Source organism: Heteronotia binoei, chromosome 1 (genome assembly GCF_032191835.1).
Source record: "Heteronotia binoei isolate CCM8104 ecotype False Entrance Well chromosome 1, APGP_CSIRO_Hbin_v1, whole genome shotgun sequence".
Taxonomy (NCBI): domain Eukaryota; kingdom Metazoa; phylum Chordata; class Lepidosauria; order Squamata; family Gekkonidae; genus Heteronotia; species Heteronotia binoei.
Window position 1 is genome coordinate 280,560,761 of NC_083223.1, and position 24,951 is coordinate 280,585,711.

Here is a 24,951-nt window from a genome sequence, read left to right on the forward strand (position 1 = left end):
CTTCATCGAGTTCTTCCAAACAAATAATCATCTCTTTTAGGAGCTATGTCCCGCCCGTAAATGAGTTTTGTTTTCTCCTGCTCATAACGTAACACTTAATCATGAGTTGTCAGCTACCTGGAGGGGTTAGACATTTCGTTAACACCATGTGGGATAGTGGGATGTACTTGAGGGCTTCAAATATGCCTCAAGCTCCTTCAATAGCCTATTTTTAACATGTCTGCCTGCTGAGGGCCAAAATTTCAAGAAGTCTTTCAATGAACTAAGATGTTCCATGATTTCTAATTCTCTGGATTCTTAGATTGAAGATAGAAGATGAAGATATTGGATTTATATCCCGCCCTCCACTCCGAAGAGTCTCAGAGTGGCTCACAATCTCCTTTACCATCCTCCCCCACAACAAACACCCTGTAAGGTGGGTGGGGCTGGAGAGGGCTCTCCCAGCAGCTGCCCTTTCAAGGACAAGTTCTGCCAGAGCTATGGCTGACCCAAGGCCATTCCAGCAGGTGCAAGTGGAGGAGTGGGGAATCAAACCCGGTTCTCCCAGATAAGAGTCCACACACTTAACCACTACACCAAACTGGCTCTCCAAACACCGCCATGCTGAATCCCTTTCCACACTCTGACCATTCAAAAGGTTACTCCCCTGTGTGGGTATTCTGATGGTTTTTAAGATGGCCACTCTGACGGAATCTCATTTCACACTCGGAGCATTCAAAAGGTTACTCCCCTGTGTGGGTATTCTGATGGTTTTTAAGATGGCCACTTTGACAGAATCTCATTTCACACACTGAGCATTCAAAAATTTTCTCGCCTGTGTGGGCTCTCTGATGGCTTTTAAGATGGCGAGTGTGACTTAATCTCTTTCCACACTCTGAGCATTCAAAAGGTTTCTCCCCTGTGTGGGCTCTCTGATGGCTTTGAAGATGGCCACTCTGACTGAATCTCTTTCCATACTCTGAGCACTCAAAAGGTTTCTCCTGTGTGGGTTCTCTGATGCTTTTGAAGACTGCCACTCTGACTGAATCTTTGTACACTCTGAGCATTCCAAAGGTTTCTCCCCTGTGTGGGTTCTCTGATGGCTTTTAAGATGGCCACTGTAACTGAATCTCTTTCCTCACTCTGAGCATTCAAACGTTTTCTCCCCTGTGTGGGTTCTCTGATGCTTTTGAAGATGGCTGCTCCGACTGAATCTCTTTCCACACTGAACATTCAAAAGGTTTCTCCCCTTTGTGGGTTCTCTGGTGCCTTTGAAGATGGCCACTTTGACTGAATCTCTTTCCACATTCTGAGCATTCAAAAGGTTTCTCCCTTGTGTGGGTTCTATGATGGCTTTGAAGATGGCCACTGTTACTGAATCTCTTTCCACACTCTGAGCATTCAAAAGGCTTCTCCCCTGTGTGGGTTCTCTGATGGCTTTTAAGACTGCCATTCTGACTGAATCTCTTTCCACACTCTGAGCATTCAAAAGGTTTCTCCCCTGTGTGGGTTCTCTGATGCTTTTGAAGATGGTTGCTCTGACTGAATCTCTTTCCACACACTGAGCATTCAAAAGTTTTCTCACCTGTGTGTACTCTCTGATGGTTTTTAATATGGCTAACGTGACTGAATCTCTTTCCACACTCTGAGCATTCAAAAGGTTTCTCCCCTGTGTGGGTTCTCTGATGGCTTTTAAGACTGCCACTCTGACTGAATCTCTTTCCACACTCTGAGCATTCAAAAGGCTCCTCCCCTGTGTGGGTTCTCTGATGGCTTTGAAGACTGGCACTGTGACTGAATCTCTTTTCACACTCTGAGCATTCAAAAGGTTTCTCCCCTGTGTGGGTTCTCTGATGCTTTTGAAGATAGCCACTGTCACTGAATCTCTTTGCGCACTCTGAGCATTCAAAAGGTTTCTCTCCTGGGTGGGTTCTCAGATGGCTTTGAAGACTGGCACTGTGACTGAATCTCTTTCTACACTCTGAGCATTCAAAAGGTTTCTCCCCTGTGTGGGTTCTCTGATGGCTTTGAAGACTGGCACTTTGACTGAATCTCTTTCCACACTCTAAGCATACAAAAGGTTTCTCCCCTGTGTGGGTTCTCTGATGCCTTTGAAGATCGCCACTCTGACTAAATCTCTTTCCACACTCTGGGCATTCAAAAGGTTTCTCCTCTGCGTGGGTTCTCTGATGCCTTTGAAGAATGCTATTGCGAGTGAATCTCTTTTTACACTCTGAGCATTCAAAAGGTTTCTCCCCTGTGTGGGTTCTCTGATGGCTTTGAAGAATGCTACTGTGAGTGAATCTCTTTTTACATTCTGAGCATTCAAAAGGTTTCTCCCCTGTGTGGGTTCTCTGATGGCTTTGAAGATGGCCACTGTGACTGAATCTCTTTGCACACTCTGAGCATTCAAAAGGCTTCTCCCCTGTGTGGGTTCTCTGATGCCTTTGAAGACCGCCACTCTGGCTGAATCTCTTTCCACACTCTGAGCATTCAAAAGGTTTCTCCCCTGTGTGGGTTCTGTGATGCCTTTGAAGATCGCCACTCTGACTGAATCTCTTCCCACACTCTGTGCATTCAAAAGGCTTCTCCCCTGTGTGGGTTCTCTGATGCCTTTGAAGATGGCCACTGTGACTGAATCTCTTTGCACACTCTGAGCATTCAAAAGGTTTCTCCCCTGTGTGGGTTCTTTGATGGCTTTGAAGAATGCTACTGTGAGTGAATCTCTTTTTACACTCTGAGCATTCAAAAGGTTTCTCCCCTGTGTGGCTTTTTCTATGTTCTTGAAGATGGCCAAAGCGTTTCTTGCCTCTGTGGGTTCTTTGGTGCACAAGGAACTCCGATCTACTTTTGAAATACTTTCCACATTGAATGGATGTACTTGCCTTTATTATTCTCTGATTTGGAAAATGTACAATACGCCATCTTACATCTCTTTTCTCAATTATATGCCTGACTTTCATTCTCTTAGGTCTGCCTCGACTCCTGATATTTTCTCTCAAGTCTTCATTCTTAACTCCTTCTGGCAAATGCTGATCAAGTTCATCACCCTCTTCATTCTTCTGATCATCCTCTGCTGGAATAAAGAAATTCCATTAATGCCTGAGGGGGCAGGTAAGATCCCAAAGCACCCACGTGACTTCAGGAAGAAAGGATTGATGGCCCTTTCACCTTCTCCAGCTTTCCTGGACATAACCCCCCCCCCAACATACCTAGGATATATTATATTTAAGGATCCCTCATCCCCTCAAGAGCTACAGCTCTTGCTCAGAAGGAACTCCTGACCCTCCAAATCCCAGTTCCCAAAGGGCCTCTTTACCCAGCAGGCTGTAGGACTATAGCAAGCCAAATCTTGCTCAGAAGTGAATCAGAAATTTCCATGGCTGTTCCTTGCCTGTTCTCTTGACATAACCGTGAAGGGTACTCACTGTCAGTCACCTCCTTTGGGAAGGAAACATGTTCTTGGGATCCTCCCGAGAAACTCTGCAGCCTTTCTTCAGATGCGAGACTCTTGTCTTTCTCCACCAATGTCTCTCTTACACTTCGGTCTTCCTTTGCACACACACACACAGATAAAAAGAGAGGGAGAGAGAGATCATTCTTATATGGGGAAGGAAAGAAATTCAAGAGTAAAAATTCTTCTGGGAGGATGGAACCGTGGTTGAGATCATAGCCCACAATCCCAACTGGTACAAGTGGGCCAGATCTGCGAGGCAAAGCACCCCACTTCCCCGCAAGGCGTAACGGGATTCTTAAGCGGCCTGGTCTGCCTTGCAGGTGTTCGTGATTTGACTCTCCCTGCAGGTAACATCCTTATCTCTTTCAAGGCCAGACTCAAGACTTTGGTAATGGGTTAACTGTGAGATTAATCCCGCTGTGTAATCAGGATGGAGGGGGGAGGGGAATGGTGCTACCAGCCTCTGGAAGATTCGTCTTGGAGGACCCTTGATTGGCTCATTTGAGCCACCTGATCCTAGAGGGGTGGAAAGTATAATACCGGTATAGACCAGAGAGAGGCCATGCAGACTTTATGCTCATGCCATGCTGGTGCACTTGGATGTTTCTCGCTTTCTTCTGATGAACTGCACTATGTAGAGTAACTTAGGCTACAGCTGGAATACATATGCTGTAAGGAGAGGTACCACCTAATGCCAGACATTTCATGAACATAGTTTTTCTGTTGCTGAACTGGTTAAGTGTTTGGTGTAGTGGCTAACATAGGTGTAGTGGTTAAGTCTGTGGACTCTTATCTGTGAGAACCGAGTTTGATTCCCCACTCCTCCACTTGAAGCTACTGGAATGGCCTTGGGTTAGCCATAGTTCTTGCAGAGGTGTCTTTGAAAGGGCAGCTTCTGTGAGAGCTCTCTCAGCCCTAGCTACCTCACAGAGTGTGTGTTGTGAAGGAAGAATATAAAGTATATTGTGAGCCGTTCTGAGACTATGATTCAGAGAGAAGGGCAGGGTATAAATCCGATATCTTCTGAGCTGTAGACGACTTGTTTTTACATCCTTCATAAATCTTTAGAACTGTAGATGACTTGTTTTGACATTCTGTATAAAGCTTTATATAGTTTTAAAAGTCCCTTTTTGACTTGTGTCCACCCTCCTTGTAAACCGACTGAACTGGGTGCTATTCCGGTACAAAGACTAGTAACCCAGGGGGACCCAGGCTTGGGTTCTTAACAGGATCATTTCCTGATCTCAGTTCAAGGGGATGTTTAAAATCCCATCGCGGAGAGTAGAGGGGGTGTTGTAAATTTTAGCAAAAGAGAAATGAGGATCTGGCCCCTCCCAGAGTCTTTCCGAGCGTCTCTGTCGTGGGCCAGTCTGAGCTCTCCACAAAGTCCGCTGGGGGAGAGGACTCCTCACGAGAAAGGGAGCCACATATGACTGGCTCTGAGTCTGCAGAAGCCAGCAAACAGGCTGGTGAGCTGCAGGCTGCCAAACACTCACCACCAACAGCTGATCCAGAGCCACCCCCCAGCTCTGGGATTTGTGTGAGCACCTGGACATGTCTGGCTTGTTGGCCTGCAGCTGCTACATACCAGTGTCTCATCCCCACCTTTGCTTCTGGCCTCTGACCAGGACAATTTCTCTGGCTTGGGCGAAGACCACAACACTGGGCAAGGAGCTGGAAAGTCCTCAAAATGAGGTACTGCTGTTCAAGTTCTAACTTTGGCACTGGTGGAAGATCTTCCTTACTCAGAGAGATGACGCTCCAATAGTTCTCCCGCATGACTTCCCTGTAGAGAGTTCTCTGGCCTGGATCCAGCAGGGTCCATTCTGCTGGAGTGAAATGGACAGACACCTCGTCAAAAGAAAAGGGACGCTGAAAGAACAAGCAGATTTATTCCTCAGAGACTACACACTGGAAGGGACTGGTCTAAACAGTACAGGATGTATGGCTTGTCTTGGGGATAGCCTCTCTCTCCTGGACCATTGTAGAAACTGCAGAAGCAAAAGCCACCCCAAGGCTGTTCCCTGTTTATTTCCCCTACCTGGACTGTTTCCACACCCCCAAACACATGAGGACTCAACAGCATCTCTCCGCTACCTATGGAGGAAGGAGAAAGAAGAAAGAAGAAAGGAGGAAGGGTGTTTGTCGTGACGTCCTACTCCATTGGCTGGTTTGTTCCCCTCTTCACACACTCCCTTCCCAGGAGGCTGAAACCTTGCCCTGCGTACACGCAACACATTCTTTTATTCAATTCTGGGAGAGGCAGAAGAGAAGTACGCATGAACCTCAGGGGTGACAAAGGCCACCAACATATTTCAGGCTTCTGTGAGACTTAAAATGTGCCCTATGAACTCTGGAGTTCAAAGGTCACAGCATCCCTTCTGGATCAGACCAAAAGCCCAGGAATCCCGTTCTCCTGCTGGCTGGGCCTTCAGGTCAGGTCTAGTGGTGGGAAAAGGGACCAGAAATGACATCACATCACATGACATGTCATGTCACCATCACATTCAGCCAAAAACCAAACATCACTTGAGCGTTTCTGGAGAAGCCAGGGTAATATCAGCGTCAAGCTAAGGCTTCCCCCCAACCTCCTGGGGTGCCAGACCACAGCCTCTCATTCCTACCTCAGCATCCTATTCCCCACAGGGCCTCCCCAGTGCCCCTATAAGCCTCGGCACAGAAGCCACATTTCCCCATGATTACTGGCCCCTAGGAACTGGCTTTCAGCGCTCAGTGCTGCCCCAAGAGGCAGAGGCTCCCTGTGCCCACCAGGTGGAATAGCTCTGCCCAGGTCTGTCTGCCTTTTCTTTTCTTTCTTGAGCCACCCTGACTTCCTTTTATGGAAGGAAGGTGAGATATGAGAATTTCAATGAATGGGAGGAATGTACCATCTCTATAATTTTCTCCAATCCCCTTCAATAAGAATCGCAGGTCGTAGACACTGAGTGCTCTTTGTTATCTGAAGAAGTATTTAATTCTTTTCCTGTCCTGAACTCTCTACCCATCCCATCACAGGGCGCCCCAACCGCATGCAGGCAAAATGGGTCCTTACCACAGGAGAGGGCATCTTGGGCACCCTCCAGGGTCTGCGCTCTCTGCTCTCGCTCCAGGGAAGCTTCTTCCACCTCGGGGAATGCTGCGTCTCTCTCCACGGATGGTCCCCACACCTGGAACAGCAGCCAGGGAGAACGGAAAGAGATGGAATGGAAAGGAGAGCGAGCAACGTTTCCCGCCCTACTCCCGTACTGAGCTATATAGAACACAGGAAAATGCACGCCTCATACAATTCAACACCTTATATCACAGTGGACTTTATATGTTTTATACAACAGGAAATATGAAACTAGCAGACTTCGGAGGATGGTAGAAGACAGGAGGGCCTGCCATGACTTTGTCCATGGGGTCGCAAAGAGTCGGACTCGACTGCGACCGAACAACAACAAATATGAAACTATATGCAATGACTCCATCAATACAAAACGTTCAAGTCTTTTGTCTCAGATAGCAGATAGTTTATGCAATATAAACAATTCAGAAGGTAACGATTCTCTGATGTACAAGTGGCTTCCATTTCTTAAATTTTCTTTTGGTCCTGTAGATCAGATGCGTACATGTATACCTGGTAGATATTATGACATTATTAATTTGATGTAATTAATATATGGACAGAGTACTTATTTTTTAATTCAGCTGCCAATTATGTATGTGTGTGTGAATGCATGTATGTGTTGTTTAGTTTGTATTTTGTGTATATATATATATTTTGTTTTCTGCTGGTATGCTATGCTTATACACAAAGAATGATTGCAGATACAGTCATTAATTGTTTTATTTGTATGTTTATTAAATTCAATAAAAAAGTTTTTGGACAAAAAAAAAAGTCTTTTGTCTCCAGAAGTAGGTTACTCAGTCCATATCTCATTAAACAAGTCCATTCTAAAATACAAAAGTCCTTCAAACAGAGTGCTCAAGGAATTATTTAACGAGATAAAAAACTCTGGGAGACAATGAAACTCTTAGAAAGACGCTGAAGTCTCTTGCTCCTGGGGCCCCTTGCCCAACGATCGTTTCCACCAGAAGTGAGGTCGTTTTCAAGATTTCCTCCTCACCAAGAATTCGTACGGAACGGTAAAGTCTTCCACAGTTCCAAAAGTGGCCACTTTGACCTACAATTTATGCATCTGACAAGCCCAAGCTGCTCTTGAACGTTTTGTATTAACACAGTAATTGCAAATAGCTACATATTTAATGTTGCACAAAACATAGAAAGTTCACTGTGATGTATGATACTGAATTGTATGAGGAGTGCATTCCCCTGTCTTTTCTATAGCTGTGACTGTTTTAACACAGGAGCCCATTTTTGATGTTTGCCGTTCCTGGACTTTGCACCCTTCCAGCCGCACCTGGTGAGATATCCGGGGGGATAAGAAATTCCCTAGTAGAAGAGGCTGCCGGAGGAGGCCGTTCATTTCTCATACGGAGGATTAACACTTGGGGAAATAGAACAATTTATATCTTGCTGGAGTCCAGTAACTATTATATCTTTCAAAAGAAGAAACCATGCGGGGACTTCCGGGGAAGGAAAATGCCGAGCTGAGTTGCCTCTCGTAACGGGAGCAGGCTGAAAGTTTTGTTCGGGGTAGTAGAGGGCAAATCAAAGCCCACTGCCTACCTTTCTCAGTGAGAGAAAGGTCCAAGACTTGCACAGAAACTTTGGAAAGAGATTTACCTTGGCTGAAAAGAAGCCCTGTAGGGGGTTTCTTTGAGGCTTTGAGGAGTCTCGGGAAGTTTGCATAGTCAACGTCTGCAAGACTTTTCAGAGTCATTGATTTGACATAGGCTCGTCAGGATCCTAACCTTCTGGGACATTTCTAAACAACTAAAGCTTTGGAAGACCAGTGAAACTTGGATAAGTGGAGGAAAAGGGACAGAAAGTAGAGAAAGAAGTACTTTTCTCCCTTTCTCACAATACAAGAACTCGTGGGCATTCGATGAAATTGCTGAGCAGACAGGTTAAAACAGATAAAAGGAAGTACTTCTTCACCCAAAGGGTGATTAACATGTGGAATTCACTACCACAGGAGGTGGTGGCAGCTGCAAGCATAGCCAGTTTCAAGAGGGGATTGGATAAAAATATGGAGCAGAGGTCCATCAGTGGCTATTAGCCACAGTGTATATATATTTTGGCCACTGTGTGACACAGAGTGTTGGACTGGATGGGCCATTGGCCTGATCCAACATGGCTTCTCTTATGTTCTTATGTTCTTAACTCTCTTTTCGCTCCGGAGCTATTTATAGACTAAAGAGACATATTAAAGGTGGGAAAAAGAAAAAAATATAAAGCTTGCAAGTAGAAGAAGGAAAGGGTGAAGTTTGGATTGTTTTAATACAAAGGACAGTGCTAAAAACTGTTAAAAACTGAAAAGCAATTATTGTTTAGTCTACCTTGCCTTTTTTTTGAGAAGAAAACAGCCACGTCACACTGGAATACACCGGAACTGACCTGCAACGCTTCTGAGCAAGACAGGAAGTGCGTCAAGTATCGTGAGATTTCCATGAGAGTTGATGGTGACAGAGACAGGAAGCAATAAAGAAAAAAGCCTACTCTATACCATAGAGAAACATCAGCAGCCATTGCTGGGAGGTCCAATTTAAAACATTGTTTTTAAAAAGATTTGAGACTTTAAAAATTGACAGAATCAACTGGAAAAAGGGTAAGAAGACAAGAACTATTGACTATATTATTGGTGGGCTCCTGGGGTGATTTTAAAAGGAAATTTTTTTTTTTTAAAGGAGCAAAAATTGCGGCCGCCATTTTGGAATTTTTGAAGACTTTTTTGATAAATATCTTGGCCTGGGGGGCTCAGAAACCAGCGAAATTGGGCTTGCTGGAAAGGGCAAGCCCTACTCTATTGAACCTGACTGTCAGATTTCAGATTGGTGAGGTCAAAAATTTCGTCATTTTTTAAAGGGAAAAAAAAATCTTAAAAAATTTATATCTGGGCCTGGGAAGCTCAGAAGAAAACAGAATAAAGTTTAACTAAGAGAGAAAATTTAGACCTTTTGAACTTGGTAGTTAAACCTGTAATTGGTGAAACGGAAATTTTTGGTATTAATACTTTTATCCCTTTGTTTTTTGCTTAAATGTCTGAGCCCAGGCAGTCCCGAACAAGGGCCCTTTCATTAGAAAAAATGCAGGACCAAATGGAGGCTATGGAAGCCAGAATTATGAAAGGAGTTAAGAAAATGATGGAAGAAATGAAGGAAGAACTTGTCACAGTGATTAAAAAGGAAGTGGATGAGCTCAAAGATAAAATTGGGGAAACAGCTAAGAAAGTGCAGGAGGTGGAAGAGAAAGTTAAAATACATGATACCACCTTGCTGAAAGTTCAAGAAAAAGTGACTATCCACGACTGCAAATTAATGGAAAATCAGATACGTTTGAGAGGAGTACCTGAGGAAGAGAACGGTGATCTGAAAGGACATATAATAAACATAATTGCAGAATACTTAGATGAAGACCCTGATAAGACTAAAAGCATGTATGATCACATGTATAGAGTGAACTCGCTTTTTGCCAAAAAGAATAATTTACCAAGAGATGTTGTTGTAAGATTTATGACAAAGGAAATGGTGGGAAGGATCATGAAGAAAAACTTTGAAGAGTCATTGATAGTAAGAGGTAGCAGAGTGAGAATTATGAAGGAGCTACCTAAACAAGTGATAAATGACAGGAGAACATACAAAAAGTTGACAGAAAAATTGAAAGACAATGGCACAAGGTACAGATGGATAATCCCCGAGGGTTTGAGCTTTGAACTTCAGGGGAAGAGAGTCACAATTACAAATGCCCGAGAGTTGAGGAGATTTTTTGAAGAAAATAAAGAATTTGCACCATGATGGATTACAAATTATTGTCTTGGAATGTTAATGGACTAAATTCACCACAAAAAAGAAGGGCAACTTTTCATTGGATCAAGAAGCAAAATTGTAATATAATTTGTCTGCAAGAAGTTCACATCAAACAAAAGGATTATAAATGTTTATGGAACAAGCAACTGGGAAGGGAATTTTTTTCGTTAGCTGAGCAGAAAAAAAGGGGAGTAGTTTTTTATATCAAACAAGATCTGGAGCCAAAATTGGTGTTTAAAGATAAAGATGGAAGATTTGTAGCAGTGGAGATAACATCAAATGGGAAAAAAACGCTGTTATTGGGACTATATGCACCTAACGGTGCAAAAGATGCTTTTTTTAAAGACATTACACAACAGTTAGATGAGTTGACTTATGATCAAATACTCTTAATGGGAGATTTTAATGGAACAGTTGAGAACTCATTGGATAGATCCGGAGGGAAAAAAAATGATGGGAAAGAAGGGAAATTGCCAAAGTCTTTTTTTGAATTAGTTAAACCAGAAAATTTGGAAGATATATGGAGAAAGTTTAATCCTGAAGTGAGAGACTATACTTTCTTTTCTGCAAGACATAAGACCTTTTCTAGAATTGACATGCTGTGGGGAACCAGAGATTTAGGCCTTACAACAAGGAAGATAGAGATCCTACCTAAAATTGGAGCTGACCATAACCCAATAATGTGGATTACAAAATTGTCCAAAAGACTGAGAAGATGGAGATTGAATGAAGATTTGCTACAGAGCAAAGAAATAGTGACTTTTCTAGGAAAAGAAACTAAGGAATTTTTCCAAGTAAATGACAAAGAAGATATTAACTTCCAGACGGTCTGGGATGCTTATAAAGCAGTAATGAGAGGGTTGTTGATTACTCTGAACAATAAAGATAAAAGGAAAAAAGAAAAACAACTATTGGACATTCAAAATGAAATAAAGAAAAAAGAAGGAGAGTTGAGGAAAAGACCAGGGAAAAAGAAAATTCTAAGGGAAATTTCAATATTACAAACTCAATTAAGACATTTGTTAAACAAAGAAGTGGAATGGAATCTGAAAAGGCTTCAGCAGAAATCGTTTGAAGGAGCAAATAAGACGGGGAAATATTTGGCGTGGCAACTGAAGAAAAAGAGGGAAAATAAAATAATTAGTAGAATTGTGACAGATGAAAGAGAAATAGTTACTCAAGAGGGAATAAAAAGAGAATTTTTTAAGTATTATGCCAAGTTGTTTAAAGGTGCTGAAGTAAAGAGAGAAAAGATAGATGAATATCTACAAAAAATAAAAACTGAGCCCTTAACTGAAAATATGAGGAAAGTTTTGAATGACCCAATTGAAAAAGTAGAAATTGAAGCAGCAATCAACGCGATGAAAAATGATAAAGCTCCCGGGCCAGATGGTTATACAGCTAAATACTTTAAAATTTTTAAGGATGAATTAATACCAAAATTACAGAAGCTGATGAATGTAATAAGAACCAAAGGGAATGTACCAAACACATGGAAAGAAGCTGTTATTTCTTTGATACCCAAAGAAGAAAGAGATGTCACAAATGTGAAAAATTATAGACCAATTTCGCTTTTGAACAATGATTATAAAATATTTACAAGAATTCTGGCGGAACGACTTAAGCAATATCTGATAAACTTTATAAAGGAAGATCAAGCTGGTTTTCTTCCTAAAAGACAAATAAGAGACAATATTAGAACTGTTGTAAATATTGTAGAATATTATGAAAGACACCCAGAAAAAGAAGTAGCATTATTCTTTGCGGATGCAGAGAAAGCATTTGATAATTTAAACTGGGACTTTATGTTTGCAGTGAAGGAAAAAATGGAGCTTGGAGAAAGTTTCATAAGAATGATAAAGGCAATATATTCTGAACAAAGGGCAAGGTTGTGCGTTAATGCAGATCTTACAGATGAAATGAAAATCAGCAAAGGTACTAGACAAGGCTGCCCGCTTTCGCCATTGCTGTTCATAATGACTCTTGAAATTTTATTAATGCAGATTCAAGAAGAAAAAGACTTAGAAGGGTTACAAATAAAAGGATATACCTATAAATACAGAGCATTTGCTGATGATATAATGTTTATAAATGAAAATCCCATACAAGCTACACCTTTGTTATTAACCAAAATACAAGAGTTTGGGGAGTTGGCGGGACTTTATATAAATAAAGAAACATCAAAAATTTTGTGCAAGAATATGCAGATAAATAGACAACAAGAATTACAAAGACTAATGGGTTGTGAAGTTGCCTCTAAGGTAAAATACCTAGGGGTAGAGATAACAATGAAAAATATTGATTTGTTCAGGAACAATTATGAAAAACTATGGCGTAAAATAGAAGAAGATATGCTAAAGTGGAACAAGCTCAACTTGTAATTGCTGGGCAGAATAGCTGCAATAAAAATGAATATTTTACCAAGGATTATGTATTTGTTTCAAACCATCCCTATTGTGAAAGATGCTAAACAGTTTGATAAATGGTGAAGGAAAATCTCGGAATTTGTGTGGGCCGGGAAGAAACCAAGAATTAAAATGAAAGTCTTGACAGATGCAAGAGAGAGAGGTGGATTCCAATTACCAGATTTGAAACTGTATCATGAAGCAATTTGTTTAGTATGGCTGAAAGAATGGATAACGCTGTTAAATAAAAAACTTTTAGTGTTGGAAGGCCATGGAAAAAAATTCGGCTGGCATGCATACTTGTATTATGGAAAAAATAAGATGGATGGTCTTTTCTCTCACCATTATATAAGAAGCAGCCTACTAAATGTGTGGATAAAGTATAAGAAATATGGTGATGAGAGGAGACCTTTGTGGATAGTGCCAGCTGAAGTGATAAAGTTAACGGCTAAAACAGTTAATGAAAAACAGCTATCATACAACCAGTTACTAAAAATACAAAGTGGGAAAATAGAACTGAAAACTGCAGAAGAACTGAGTTATAAATATGATTGGTTTCAAATGCAACAAATAAAAAGCTTGATGGAGAATGATATTAAAGCCGAAGGAATAAGGAAAGAACAAACAGAAATGGAAAGAGTTCTGCTTGGAGATAATGAGAAATTAATTTCAAAAGTATACAAACTACTTTTACAATGGTCTACAGAAGATGAAGTAGTGAAATCTCAAATGATAAAATGGGCAATTAATGTAAATAAAGAAATAAAGATGGAATCTTGGGAATATTTGTGGAAGAACTCTATGAAACTCGCAACATGTCATAGTATTAAAGAAAACTGTTTTAAGATGTATAGATGGTATATGACTCCAAAAAAATTAGCAAAGATGAATAATAAGATGCCAGATAGGTGCTGGAAATGTAAAAAGCATGAAGGTTCTTTCTACCATATGTGGTGGACTTGTGAAAGGGCTAAAATGTTTTGGCAGATGATTCAGCAAGAGATCTCTAAGATTCTGGGATATGAATTTAACAAAGAGGCAGAGACTTTTCTGCTGGGATTACAAATGGAAAAATTTCCAAAAGAAGATAGAACTTTAATATGGTACTTGCTCTCAGCTGCTGGGACATTGTATGCGCAGTTATGGAAGCAAGAAAAAATACCAGAAAAATGGGACTGGATTACAAAAGTTATGTCATGGAGTGAAATGGACAAATTAACAAGAAAACTAAGAGACTATGATTTAGAACTTTTCAACTTGGAGTGGAAGAAATTTAGAAGATACGTAGAGAAAGAGTGGAAAATAAAAGGACATTGGACAATTTTTGATGATTAAGATTTTTAAAATAAGAATATAATTTTTGGAGGGGGGTTCTTTTTTGTTTTTTCTTAATAGTTAAGGGTACCTTTAATATTTTTTTTTTAAAAAAAATAACACTGGCGGAGGTCAAGTAATAGAGGGAGGGGTGGGAGGAAAGTAAGATATGGGGTAGGAAGATTTTTCTTTTATTTTAAGTTCTATATAAGTTGTAGATATAACTCTGCTACCATATGTTACTAATAAAATTGTTTATACAAAAGAACAAACCATGCGGACAAATATCTCTCAGGGGAACGTCAGGATCAGGTCAGGGAATGTGATTTGAAGGGGACATACCTGGAGGGAACCCCTCACCTGCTCTGCCGGCCTCTCTAGGAAGCCTTCAGCCAAGGCCACTGCCTGGCAGCTGCTCTCTGGCCCACATTCTCTGACCCAGCGTTGCACTTCCAGGGGCAGGATGGCGAGGAACCGCTCCAGGACCACCACGTCCAGGATCTCCTTTTTGGAGCGCCTCTCTGGCTTCAGCCAGCGGTTGCTGAGTCGATGGAGCTGGCTGCAAACCTCTCGGGGCCCATCCGCCTCTCGGTAGAGGAACTGCCGGAAGCGTTGGCAATGCACGTCTGAGATAGGCATGACCTGGAAAGACATAACTGGCACAGTGTTTTCCTGTAATTCAGCAGCACCACTCCCAGCTTGGGTGCGATGGGGGCCTCTGCTCGATATCGTGCCACCTCGAAGTTCTCCTGGGTGCTGCTCTTCCATCTCCTTCGCCTGCTCTTGGGTCACCTCCAACTGGGTAAAGGTACCTTGAGTGACTCGGCTATGAAGACAGACTTCTTTCTAGAGGGAAGGAGAGACAGAGACTGTAAGGTTATCACAAGGAGAGCATCTGAGAATCACCTTGGCAGGTCAGCTCAACAGGGTTTGCTGTGGCTTGCAGACCAGGTTTCATATCATTTTGTTATATTACATACCAAGCGATTTTAGATATACCTCCAGGGTTCTTTGGGGAAGTTGGCCATCTCTGTTTGGCTCTAAGAAAGATAAAGCTTAGTCACTCCTTACATGGGTTCAGTCTGGCAAGGGGCTAATTCTTAAGGGGAGCTGGACCCCAAAACGACCACAGGGACTGGTGACCTCTTAACCACTGTATGTATCACTTCAATAGATATAAAGTGTTAGGTAAAAAGAACAACACCTCCAAAAACAATGGAGGTCCCTTTCTCAATTGTGGGGTTCACTTGATTAGATCCTGGATTTTGGGGAGCCTGAAAACCATCTCCTCACGGCTTTTGTCACTGCTAGAAGAACATAAGAGAAGTCATGTTGGATCAGGCCGATGGCCCATCCAGTCCAACACTCTGTGTCACATAAGAACATAAGAGAAGCCCTGTTGGATCAGGCCAATGGCCCATCCAGTCCAACACTCTGTGTCACATAAGAACATAAGAGAAGCCCTGCTGAATCAGGCCAATGGCCCATCCAGTCCAACACTCTGTGTCACATAAGAACGTAAGAGAAGCCCTGTTGGATCAGGCCAATGGCCATCCAGTCAAACACTCTGTCTCTCATAAGAACATAAGAGAAGCCATGTTGGATCAGGCCAGTGGCCCCTCCAGTCCAACACTCTGTGTCACATGAGAACATAAGAGAAGCCATGTTGGATCAGGCCGATGGCCCATCCAGTCCAACACTCTGTGTCACATAAGAACATAAGAGAAGCCCTGCTGAATCAGGCCAATGGCCCATCCAGTCCAACACTCTGTGTCACATAAGAACGTAAGAGAAGCCCTGTTGGATCAGGCCAATGGCCATCCAGTCAAACACTCTGTCTCTCATAAGAACATAAGAGAAGCCATGTTGGATCAGGCCAATGGCCCATCCAGTCCAACACTCTGTGTCACATAAGAACATAAGAGAAGCCATGTTGGATCTGGCCAATGGCCCATCCAGTCCTACACTCTGTGTCACACAGTGGCAAAAAAAAACAGGTGCCATCAGGAGTTCCATAAGAACATAAGAACAGGCTAATTGCCCATCTAGTCCAACATAAGAACATAAGAGAAGCCATGTTGGATCAGGCCAATGGCCCCTCCAATGCAACGCTCTGTGTCACATAAGAGAAGCCATGTTGGATCAGACCAATGGCCATCCAGTCCAACATTCTGTGTCACATAAGAATATAAGAGAAGCCATGTAGGATCAGGCTAATTGCCCATCTAGTCCAACATAAGAACATAAGAGAAGCCATGTTGGATCAGGCCAATGGCCCCTCCAATGCAACGCTCTGTGTCACATAAGAGAAGCCATGTTGGATCAGGCCAATGAACCATCCAGTCCAACACTCTGTGTCACACAGTAGCCAAAAAAAGCAGGCACCATCAGTGGGACCAGGACACTAGAAGCCCTCCCACTGTGCCCCTCCCCCACAATCACCAAGGATACAGAGCATAACTGCCCCAGACACGGAGTTCCAACAATACGCTGTGGCTAATTGCCACTGATGTACCTCTGCTCCATGTTTATCCAATCTCGAAGCTGGCTATGCTTGCAGCCGCCACCACCTCCTGTGGCAATGAATTCCATGTGTTAGTCACCCTTTGGTGAAGTACTTCCTTTTATCAGTTCTAAACCTACTGCTCAGCAATTTCATTGAATGCCCACAAGTTCTTGTATTGTGAGAAAGGGAGAAAAGTACTTCTTTCTCTACCTTCTCTATCCTATGTGTAATCTTGTAAACATCTATCATGTCACCCTTCAGTCGACGTTTCTCCAAGCTAAAGAATCCCAAGCGTTTTAACCTTTCATAGAGAAAGTGTTCCAACCTTGTAATAATCCTAGTTGCCCTTTTTGGCATGTTTTCCAATGCTATAATATCTCTTTTGAGGTGCGGTGACCAGAATTGCACACAGTATTCCAAATGAGACCACACTATTGATTTATACAGAGGCATTATGATACTGGCTGATTTGTTTTCAATTCCCTTCCTAATAATTCCCAGCATGGCGCTGGCCTTTTTTATTGCAATCACACACTGTCTTGACATTTTCAGTGAGTTACCTATTATTATGACCCCAAGATCTTTCTCTTGGTCAGTCTCTGCCAGTTCACACCCCATCAACTTGTATTTGTAGCTGGGATTCTTGGCCCCAGTGTGCATTACTTTGCACTTGGCCACAATGAACCTCATCTGCCACGTTGACGCCCACTTACGCAGCCTCAACAGATCCCTTTGGAGTGCCTCACAATCCTCTCTGGTTCTCACCACCCTGAACAATTTACTGTCATCTGTAAACTTGGCCACTTCACTGCTTACTCCCAACTCCAAATCATTAATGATTTGGCAATGAGGATCCTGTGAATTTAGGAGGTCTTTCTGAGTTTACTGCTTTGTGCAGAGGGTTGGACCAAATGACTCTGGAGGTCCCTTCCAACTCTAGGATTCTATAATTCTAAGTTTCCACAGGCTTCCTCGGAGGTGGTGGTCTCCTTCCTTGGTGGGTTTTAAACAGAGGCTAGATGGCCACCTGACAGCAATGAGGATCCTGGGAATTTAGGGGGAGGTATCTGAGTTTCCTGCATTGTGCAGGGGGTTGGACTAGATGACCCTGTAGGTCCCTTCCAACTCTATGATTCTATGATCTGAAAGCACTGAAAATCCTGTGAATTTAGGGGGAGGTATTGGTGAGTTTCCTGCATTGTGCAGGGGGTTGGACTAGATGACCCTGGGGGTCCCTTCCAACTCTAGGATTCTGTTTCCACAGGCTTCCTCGGGAGGTGGTGGGCTCTCCTTCCTTGGAGGGTTTTAAGCAGAGGCTAGATGGCCACCTGACAGCAATGCGGATCCTGTGAATTTAGGGGGAGGTCTTTGTGAGTTTCCTGCATTGTGCGGGGGGTTGGACTAGATGACCCTGGGGGCCCCTTCCAACTCTAGGATTCTGTTTCCACAGCAATGAGGATCCTGTGAATTTAGGGGGAAGTCTTTGTGAGTTTCCTGCATTGTGCGGGGGGTTGGACTAGATGGCCCTGGGGATCCCTTCCAACTCTAGGATTCTGTTTCCACAGCAATGAGGATCCTGTGAATTTAGGGGGAGGTATTTTTGAGTTTCCTGCATTGTGCAGGGGCTTGGAATAGATGACCCTGGAGGGCCCTTCCAACTCTAGGATTCTGTTTCCACAGGCTTCTTCGGGAGGTGGTGGGCTCTCCTTCCTTGTAGGGTTTTAAACTGAGGCTAGATGGCCCTCTGACAGCAATGAAGATCCTGTGAATTTAGGGGGAGGTGTTGGTGAGTTTCCTGCATTGTGCAGGGGGTTGGACAAGAGGCCCCTGGAGGCCCCTTCAACTCTATTATTCTATGATCTGAAAGCACTGAAGATCCTGTGAATTTAGTGGGAGGTCTTTCTGAGTCTCCTGCCTTGTGCAGGGGGTTGGACTAGATGACCCTGGAGGTACGTCCCAACACTAGGATTCTATGATTTTAAGTTTCCACAGGCTTCCTCGGGAGGTGATGGGCTCTTCTTCTTTGGAGGGTTTTCAATAGAGGCTAGATGGCCATCCGACAGCAATGAGGACACTGTGAATTTAGGGTGAGGTCTTTGTGAGTTTCCTGCCTTGTGCAGGGGGTTGGACTAGATGACCCTGGGGGTGCCTTCCAACTATAGGATTCTGTTTCCACAGCAATGAGGATCCTGTGAATTTAGGGGGAGGTGTTTGTGAGTCTCCCGCCTTGTGCAGGGGGTTGGACTAGATGACCCTGGAGGTCCCTTCCAGCTCTAGTTTTCTATGATTCCGAGTAGGCGGCTGCCTGGGGCGCCACCTGGCCGCAGGGCAGCCACACCAAGCCTTGCCCGCCTACCTGAAGGAAGCCCCACACATCAGCTCTGCTCAGCCGCGCCCCGCAGTCTTTACCTCCGATTCACCGCTGTCTGCACCTGCCTGCCTCGCTTTCCCAGCAGCCAACGGTGCTCGGCGCTTCCCGCTGTCGTCATCCTGCAGCTCTGGCTGGTGATTGGTTGGGAGTGGAGTGCCCCCCCCTGGTGTCCTCATCCCATGGCGCTGCTGGATTTTGATAGGGAGCGCATGAAGCTGCATGTTTCAAGGAGGAAACATGGGACTGGCCTTGCGATAGAATCCCTTCCCTTCCATCTCTATGATTCTATGACTGTTAAGAGCAGTTCCTCAGTGGAACAGGCTTCCTTGGGAGGTGCTGGGCTCTCCTTCCTTGGAGGTTTTTAAGCAGAGGCTAGATGGCCACCTGACAGCAATGAGGGTCCTGTGAATTTAGGGGGAGGTGTTTGTGAGTTTCCTGCATTGTGCAGGGGGTTGGACTAGATGACCCTGGAGGTCCCTTCCAACTCTAGGATTCTATGATTTTTCCACAGGCTTCCTCAGGAGGTGGTGAGCTCTCCTTCCTTGGGAGGGTTTTCAACAGAGGCTTGATGGCCACCTGACAGTGATGAAGATCCTGTGAACTTAGGGGGAGGTTTTTGTGAGTCTCCTGCCTTGTGCAGGGGGCTGGACTAGATGACCCTGGAGGTCCCTTCCAACTCTAGGATTCTATGAATCGGTCTCCATAGGGAATAATGGAGCACCCAGCAGACATTTCCCTCCCCCCCTCCAACTTTCTGATGAGCCTGAAGGGGGGGTTGGGCTCCAAACTGGGGGATCCCTCCCCTGCCCCCATCTGGGGATTGGCAACCGTAATCCGGGGGGGGGTGCTCCTAAATTCAGCCCACCACCGTCCTCGGATGGATGGGATGGGAAAGGGTGTTCCCCTTCAGCTGGCAGCAGCCCTTCACCCACTCCCTCAGCTCCCCAGAGAAGACTGAATTCCCGCCCCTGGCAACAGGGGTGGGAATGGCTCCGCCCCCCAGGATGGTGATTGGGCTTTCCTTTCCCTCCAATCTCACTCCAGTCCAATCACAGGGCTCAGAGGTTGCCTGGGAAACGCAGGCCTCTTGCAAACTTTATACGAGGCCTCAGAGGCCTTCTGGAGGGTTGTAGGCCTCACTGAGTCTTTCACCTTTTGGGTTGTCTAAATCTCCAGTTGGGGGCAGGAGATTCCCTGGTTTGGAGGCCCTCCCCCCCTTCAGGGTTAGCAGAAAGCGAGGGGGGCACACCATTGTTCCCTATGGAGACTGGTTCCCATAGGGTATAGAGGAGAATCAATCTGGGGTTTGGGGAGGGGTCCTGTTTTTTGAGGTAGAGGGACCAGATTTTCAGCATAGGTGCATTTCCTCAAAAGCCCCCCTCCCTCCAAGTTTCAAAAAGATTGGACCAGGGGGTCCAATTCTGTGAGCTTCCAAAGAAGGTGCCCCTCTCGATAATTCTAAACGGAGGGGAGGCATTTAAAAGGAACACGGTCCCTTGAAACGTGAGGCCCAGAACTTCCTTTGGAGTTCAGTTGTGCTGGCCACACCCTTGCTCCTGGCTCCACCCCCAATCTCTCCTGGCTCCACCCCCAAAGTCCCCAGATATTTCCTGAGTTCTGATATTCATGTCCTGCAGCTCTCAAACATCTTACATTTATTCTTTGTGGCTCTTACATTAAGCAAGTTTGGCCACCCCTGCTATGCATGGTAGGACAGACCGCAGTCCCTAATAATTTTCCCAAGTTTACCTTGTGAATCATTTATTACAGTGTGACTCTATTGCCTGCATAGAAAAAGCCTTCTGGAATAATTCAGCTTTACAGTTTGCAGACCTCCCAAATGCCCTATTGTTAACTGCTCTACGCTTCCTAGCAGAACAGACTTTGAGTCCAGTGGCAACAGAGTTTTATTCAGGGTAACCTAGCTTGTCACTCCTGTTTATCTGTTAAAACAGGTTTGGACGATCTCCTGAAGTTTATAGAATCATAGAGTTAGAAGTGGCCGCAGAGGCCATCTAGTCCAACCCCCTACTCAATGCAGGGTCAGCCTAGAGCAGAGGAAGCCAAACTGCGGCTCAGGAGCCCCCGTGTGGCTTTTTCACACACATTGTGTGGCTCTTGAAGCCCCCATCATCCCATCATTGACTGGCTTGGAGAAGGCATTTGTCTATAGAAATCACTTCTCCAAGACAAGCCAGTCGGTAGCTTGGACAGTGCTTTTGAAGTGAAAGTTGCTTTCTTTCCCCCTCCCATCTATTGGCCTTCCTTCCTTCCTTGGGGCTCTCAAACATCTGATGTTTATTCTGTGTGGCTCTTAAGCCAGTTTGGCAACCCCTGGCCTAGAGCATCCCTGACCTGTGTTTGTCCAGCCGCTACTTGAAGATTGCCAGCGAGGGGGAATGCACCACCTCCCTTGGGAGTTGATTCCACCACTGAACGACCCTGTAAAAAAAGTTGTTCCTAATATCCAGCTCTGTACCTTCCCATCCTTAATTTAAACCCATGATCATAAGTCCTCTTCTCTGCTGCCAGGAAAAACAGCTCCCTGCCCTCCTCTAGGGGACAGCCCTTCAGAGACTTCAAGAGAGCCATCCTGTCCCCCCCTGAAGCTTCCCAAGTCCCTCAGCCTTTCCTCCTAGGAAAATATGGAGAAAACAGAGGTTTTGCTCTGTAGTTCCTGTACGATTGAGCAAGCCATGCAGAGCAAGCTGTGATGCAGAAGGGAGAAAGACAGAGGGAGAAGGAGGCAGAAGACAGCCAGTTGCTTGGGGGCCTGATAGGAGCCCTCCTAGGGCCTGATTCGGCCCCCGTGCCGCATGTTTGACACCCCTGGCTTAGAGGGAGTATTGCTTGTGATCTGGATGAGGGGTGTGTTGGATTTTTATATATATGATGTTTCTATATGACTGTTCTTATTGAAGGGCCCGTATTTCTCTAATAAAAAGGGACGGTTGGCCAACGAATGAACTTATTTGGGAAAACATATTGGGTACTAATTAGAGGCTGGCCGGATAAACTTAGCGGCAAAAGTATGTGTGGCGTCAATATCTTGTTATGTAACTGCATAGTTGCACAAAAATGCTGTAAACAAGTTTGTTCCCAAAACATCTGAAGATGATAAAGTAAACTTTGATAACGGTGTCCTCAACACATGGAGTACTAAAGAGGATCTGGGAAAACAAGTCTATTAATCTCATTGCGGAAGAGGACTTTGACAATGCCCTTGTATGGAGCTCCAATGCGTCTGGCGTGGAGAAATATTGTTAAACAGCCTGAATTCAACAGAATAATATTATTAATGTTTGTCTATACCCTGTTGGGAAGAGATGAGATTGATAGGTGGCCGAAATGATCTCCTATAGGGGGTTTCTATAACAATTATCCCAATACCGTAGTGAAATGGAGAAAGGAGGGGGAATGAGAGAGAGATTGCCAAAGAGAGCCTGTCAGGAATTCAGGCATGGACACTGAGAAGGGATTTTTATTAAATGGATTTGGTAGACTTTCCTAATAGGCTAGGGAACTATAGTGGATCTAATGGTTAGAAAATCATGCAGGGCAAGTATAGTGGCTTATATGGAATCTTTGTGGGCTTTATATAGCTCTCTCCATATACACACATACATAGCCTTTCCCTTTTATATATATATATATATATATATATATATATATATATATATATATATATATATATATATACACACACACACACACACACACACACATATGGGCAATATTTCTGGTCTCATATATGTTAATGTGATTGTATGCTTTATTATATGCATTAAGGTACTGATTAGGATGGGTGAGATAGGGATCCCAAGCTTTCGTGGGAAAGTCTTTGGTCCCAGATGGGGATTTTTCCCTTTAGAGTTCAGTGGCCTATCTGGTAGTAATTAGCAGAAGTATTTGGCAACAATAGGTGGTTTTCTTATGTAACGGGTTTTTGGGGGGCTTTCCAGCCAAAAGATGACAGAATCTGGCTTTCTGGTTTTTGATTGGATAGAAGGAAGGGGTGGACATTGTGGAGAAAGGTATAACTTAGAGGAGATCAAAGGGGTTGGTCAGTTAGCTAATTAACAGTGAGTTTAAGGGAAGCCTCCTGGGAAGCAAGACCCCTCCACACTTCTGCATAGACGACCAGCTGAAGCCATAAGAGAGGTGAGGATGAAATGCTTTTTGCTATCTATACAATGGCTTTGCTTTTACTAAATGTAATAGGCTAAGGAACCTGAGCACTCGAAAGACTATAGCCATGTAACTAAGAAACTATGTAATCATGTAACCTTGGACCATAGGTCATGTAACCATACACCCATGAGCCCATGTACCTATGTAATCATGTAACCTTGGGATTATACATTTGTCCCTGGTCTTGTCAGAATACTGCAGTAATTAAGATTTAAATAAATTCTCAATATCTGTCAGAACCTGAGAGTCTGGTGTCTTTGTCCCTGAGGGGTGTTCTTCCCAGAGTATCTGAATAAAGATCCCCTTTTATTATATAGAGGTAGAACCCTGTATACTTTATCTGTTAACAAGGGGTGGCCAACGTTAGCTCTCCAGATGTTTTTTGCCTACAACTCCCAACAGCCACAGCCATTGGCCATGCTGGCTGAGGCTGATGGGAGTTGTAGGCAAAAAAATCTGGAGAGCTACCGTTGGCCACCCCTGCGGTATGCTATAGGCAGCCAGTGCAGTTCCCGCAGTCCCGGCTGAATGTGCTCCCACCTGGGGAGCCCCAATAACAGCCGGGCGGCCGCGTTCGGCACTAGCTGCAGCTTCCAGGTTTGGCACAAGGGCAGCCCCATGTAGAGGGCATTACAGTAGTCCAACCTCGAGGTGACCGTTGCATGGTTGGGCGCCTGACTCCTGGCTTGCATCACCCATGAGGCTAGTTTGACTCTAGCTGGCATCCACGGAGCAGTTCCTGTCCTTTTCCTGGTAAAGCTGACTCCTTTCTTCTTTTCAAGCCCCTCCAAGTGCTTCTATATTTTTATCAGTCACCTGGTATATTTCTCTAGATTCGAGTCTGGTGGCATCTCAGAGACCAGCAAGGAGTTGGGGGTAGGAGCTTCCCAGAGTCAAAACTCCCTGCATTGGATAGCTTTTCTGTCACGGTCTAAGGCCCTTATATCCTGCATACACAGGGTATTGACCCCGTGCATTCGCCGTCTTTAGCCACCTAACTAAATCCCCCCCACATCTCTTTCGAGGGCAATTTGGCAAACGGAACAAGCATTTGAATTTCATCAAGACCCCCTCCCCAATCTCTGGGGCACTTCTTCCCTCCCCAATGCCGTAAAGATCCATTTGAAATTCCAGTGGGCAAAGTTGGAAGTTCCCAGTTCCGTTGGATTTCAGTGGGTGGATGACTGGACCAATCCAGCTTCCTCCCCTCCTTCATGGCAACCGGACAAAAAAGGGATAGGAGACCAGCCAGGAGAGGAATTTATCTTTTCTAGGAAGGGAACGATCCCTCTTCCTCTTACTCTCTCCAAGAGCCAGGCTGGATCCTTCTGGTGGCAAGAATCAGATGCGGGCGTCTAATCTGACTCATTGTCACACTTGGGACAGGTGGCACTTACCCTAAATGCACTTTCTTTGGCTCTGGAGAACTCTGATGAGGTAGAGTGTCTTCGTCATTCTGTTTTCACCGCTGGCAATAACGTCAAGGGGTCCGCTTAGCACCTTCCTCTGGATCCATGTCCATTTCCACTGGCCACCAAAACCAGTAGGTGTCCTGCTCCCTTCAGCGATCGGGAGTTGAACGGAACAGACCAGAGCCCTTTCTAGCTGCCTTCCACCTTCCATGTGTCTGGCAAAGAGTCCCGTTGGTTGGACGCCTGAGTCCTGGCTCGTGCATACTGGAGTCCAGACTTGTGTCACCCGTGAGGCCTAGTTTGACTCTCAATGGCATCCATGGTGTGATTCCTGTCCTTTTCCTGGTAAAGCTGACTCCTTCCTTCTTTTCCAGCCCCGCTAAGTTAGCTTCCCAGAGTCAAAA

General features: G+C 44.5%; 1 protein-coding gene across 1 annotated transcript; it reads right to left on the bottom strand.

Moving 5' to 3' along the window:
* Positions 1–2,159: 2,159 nt before the first annotated feature.
* Positions 2,160–19,165, bottom strand: LOC132586874 (zinc finger protein 397-like; the record flags this gene model as incomplete). The annotated part of the gene is made up of 4 exons (XM_060259055.1): positions 18,983–19,165; positions 14,428–14,913; positions 6,489–6,603; positions 2,160–3,055 (listed from the first exon to the last, which is right to left on the bottom strand). Coding segments are annotated over exons 1-4 (1,680 nt in total), but the record flags the coding sequence as incomplete, so codon positions are not given.
* Between the last annotated feature and the right edge of the window lie 5,786 nt (positions 19,166–24,951).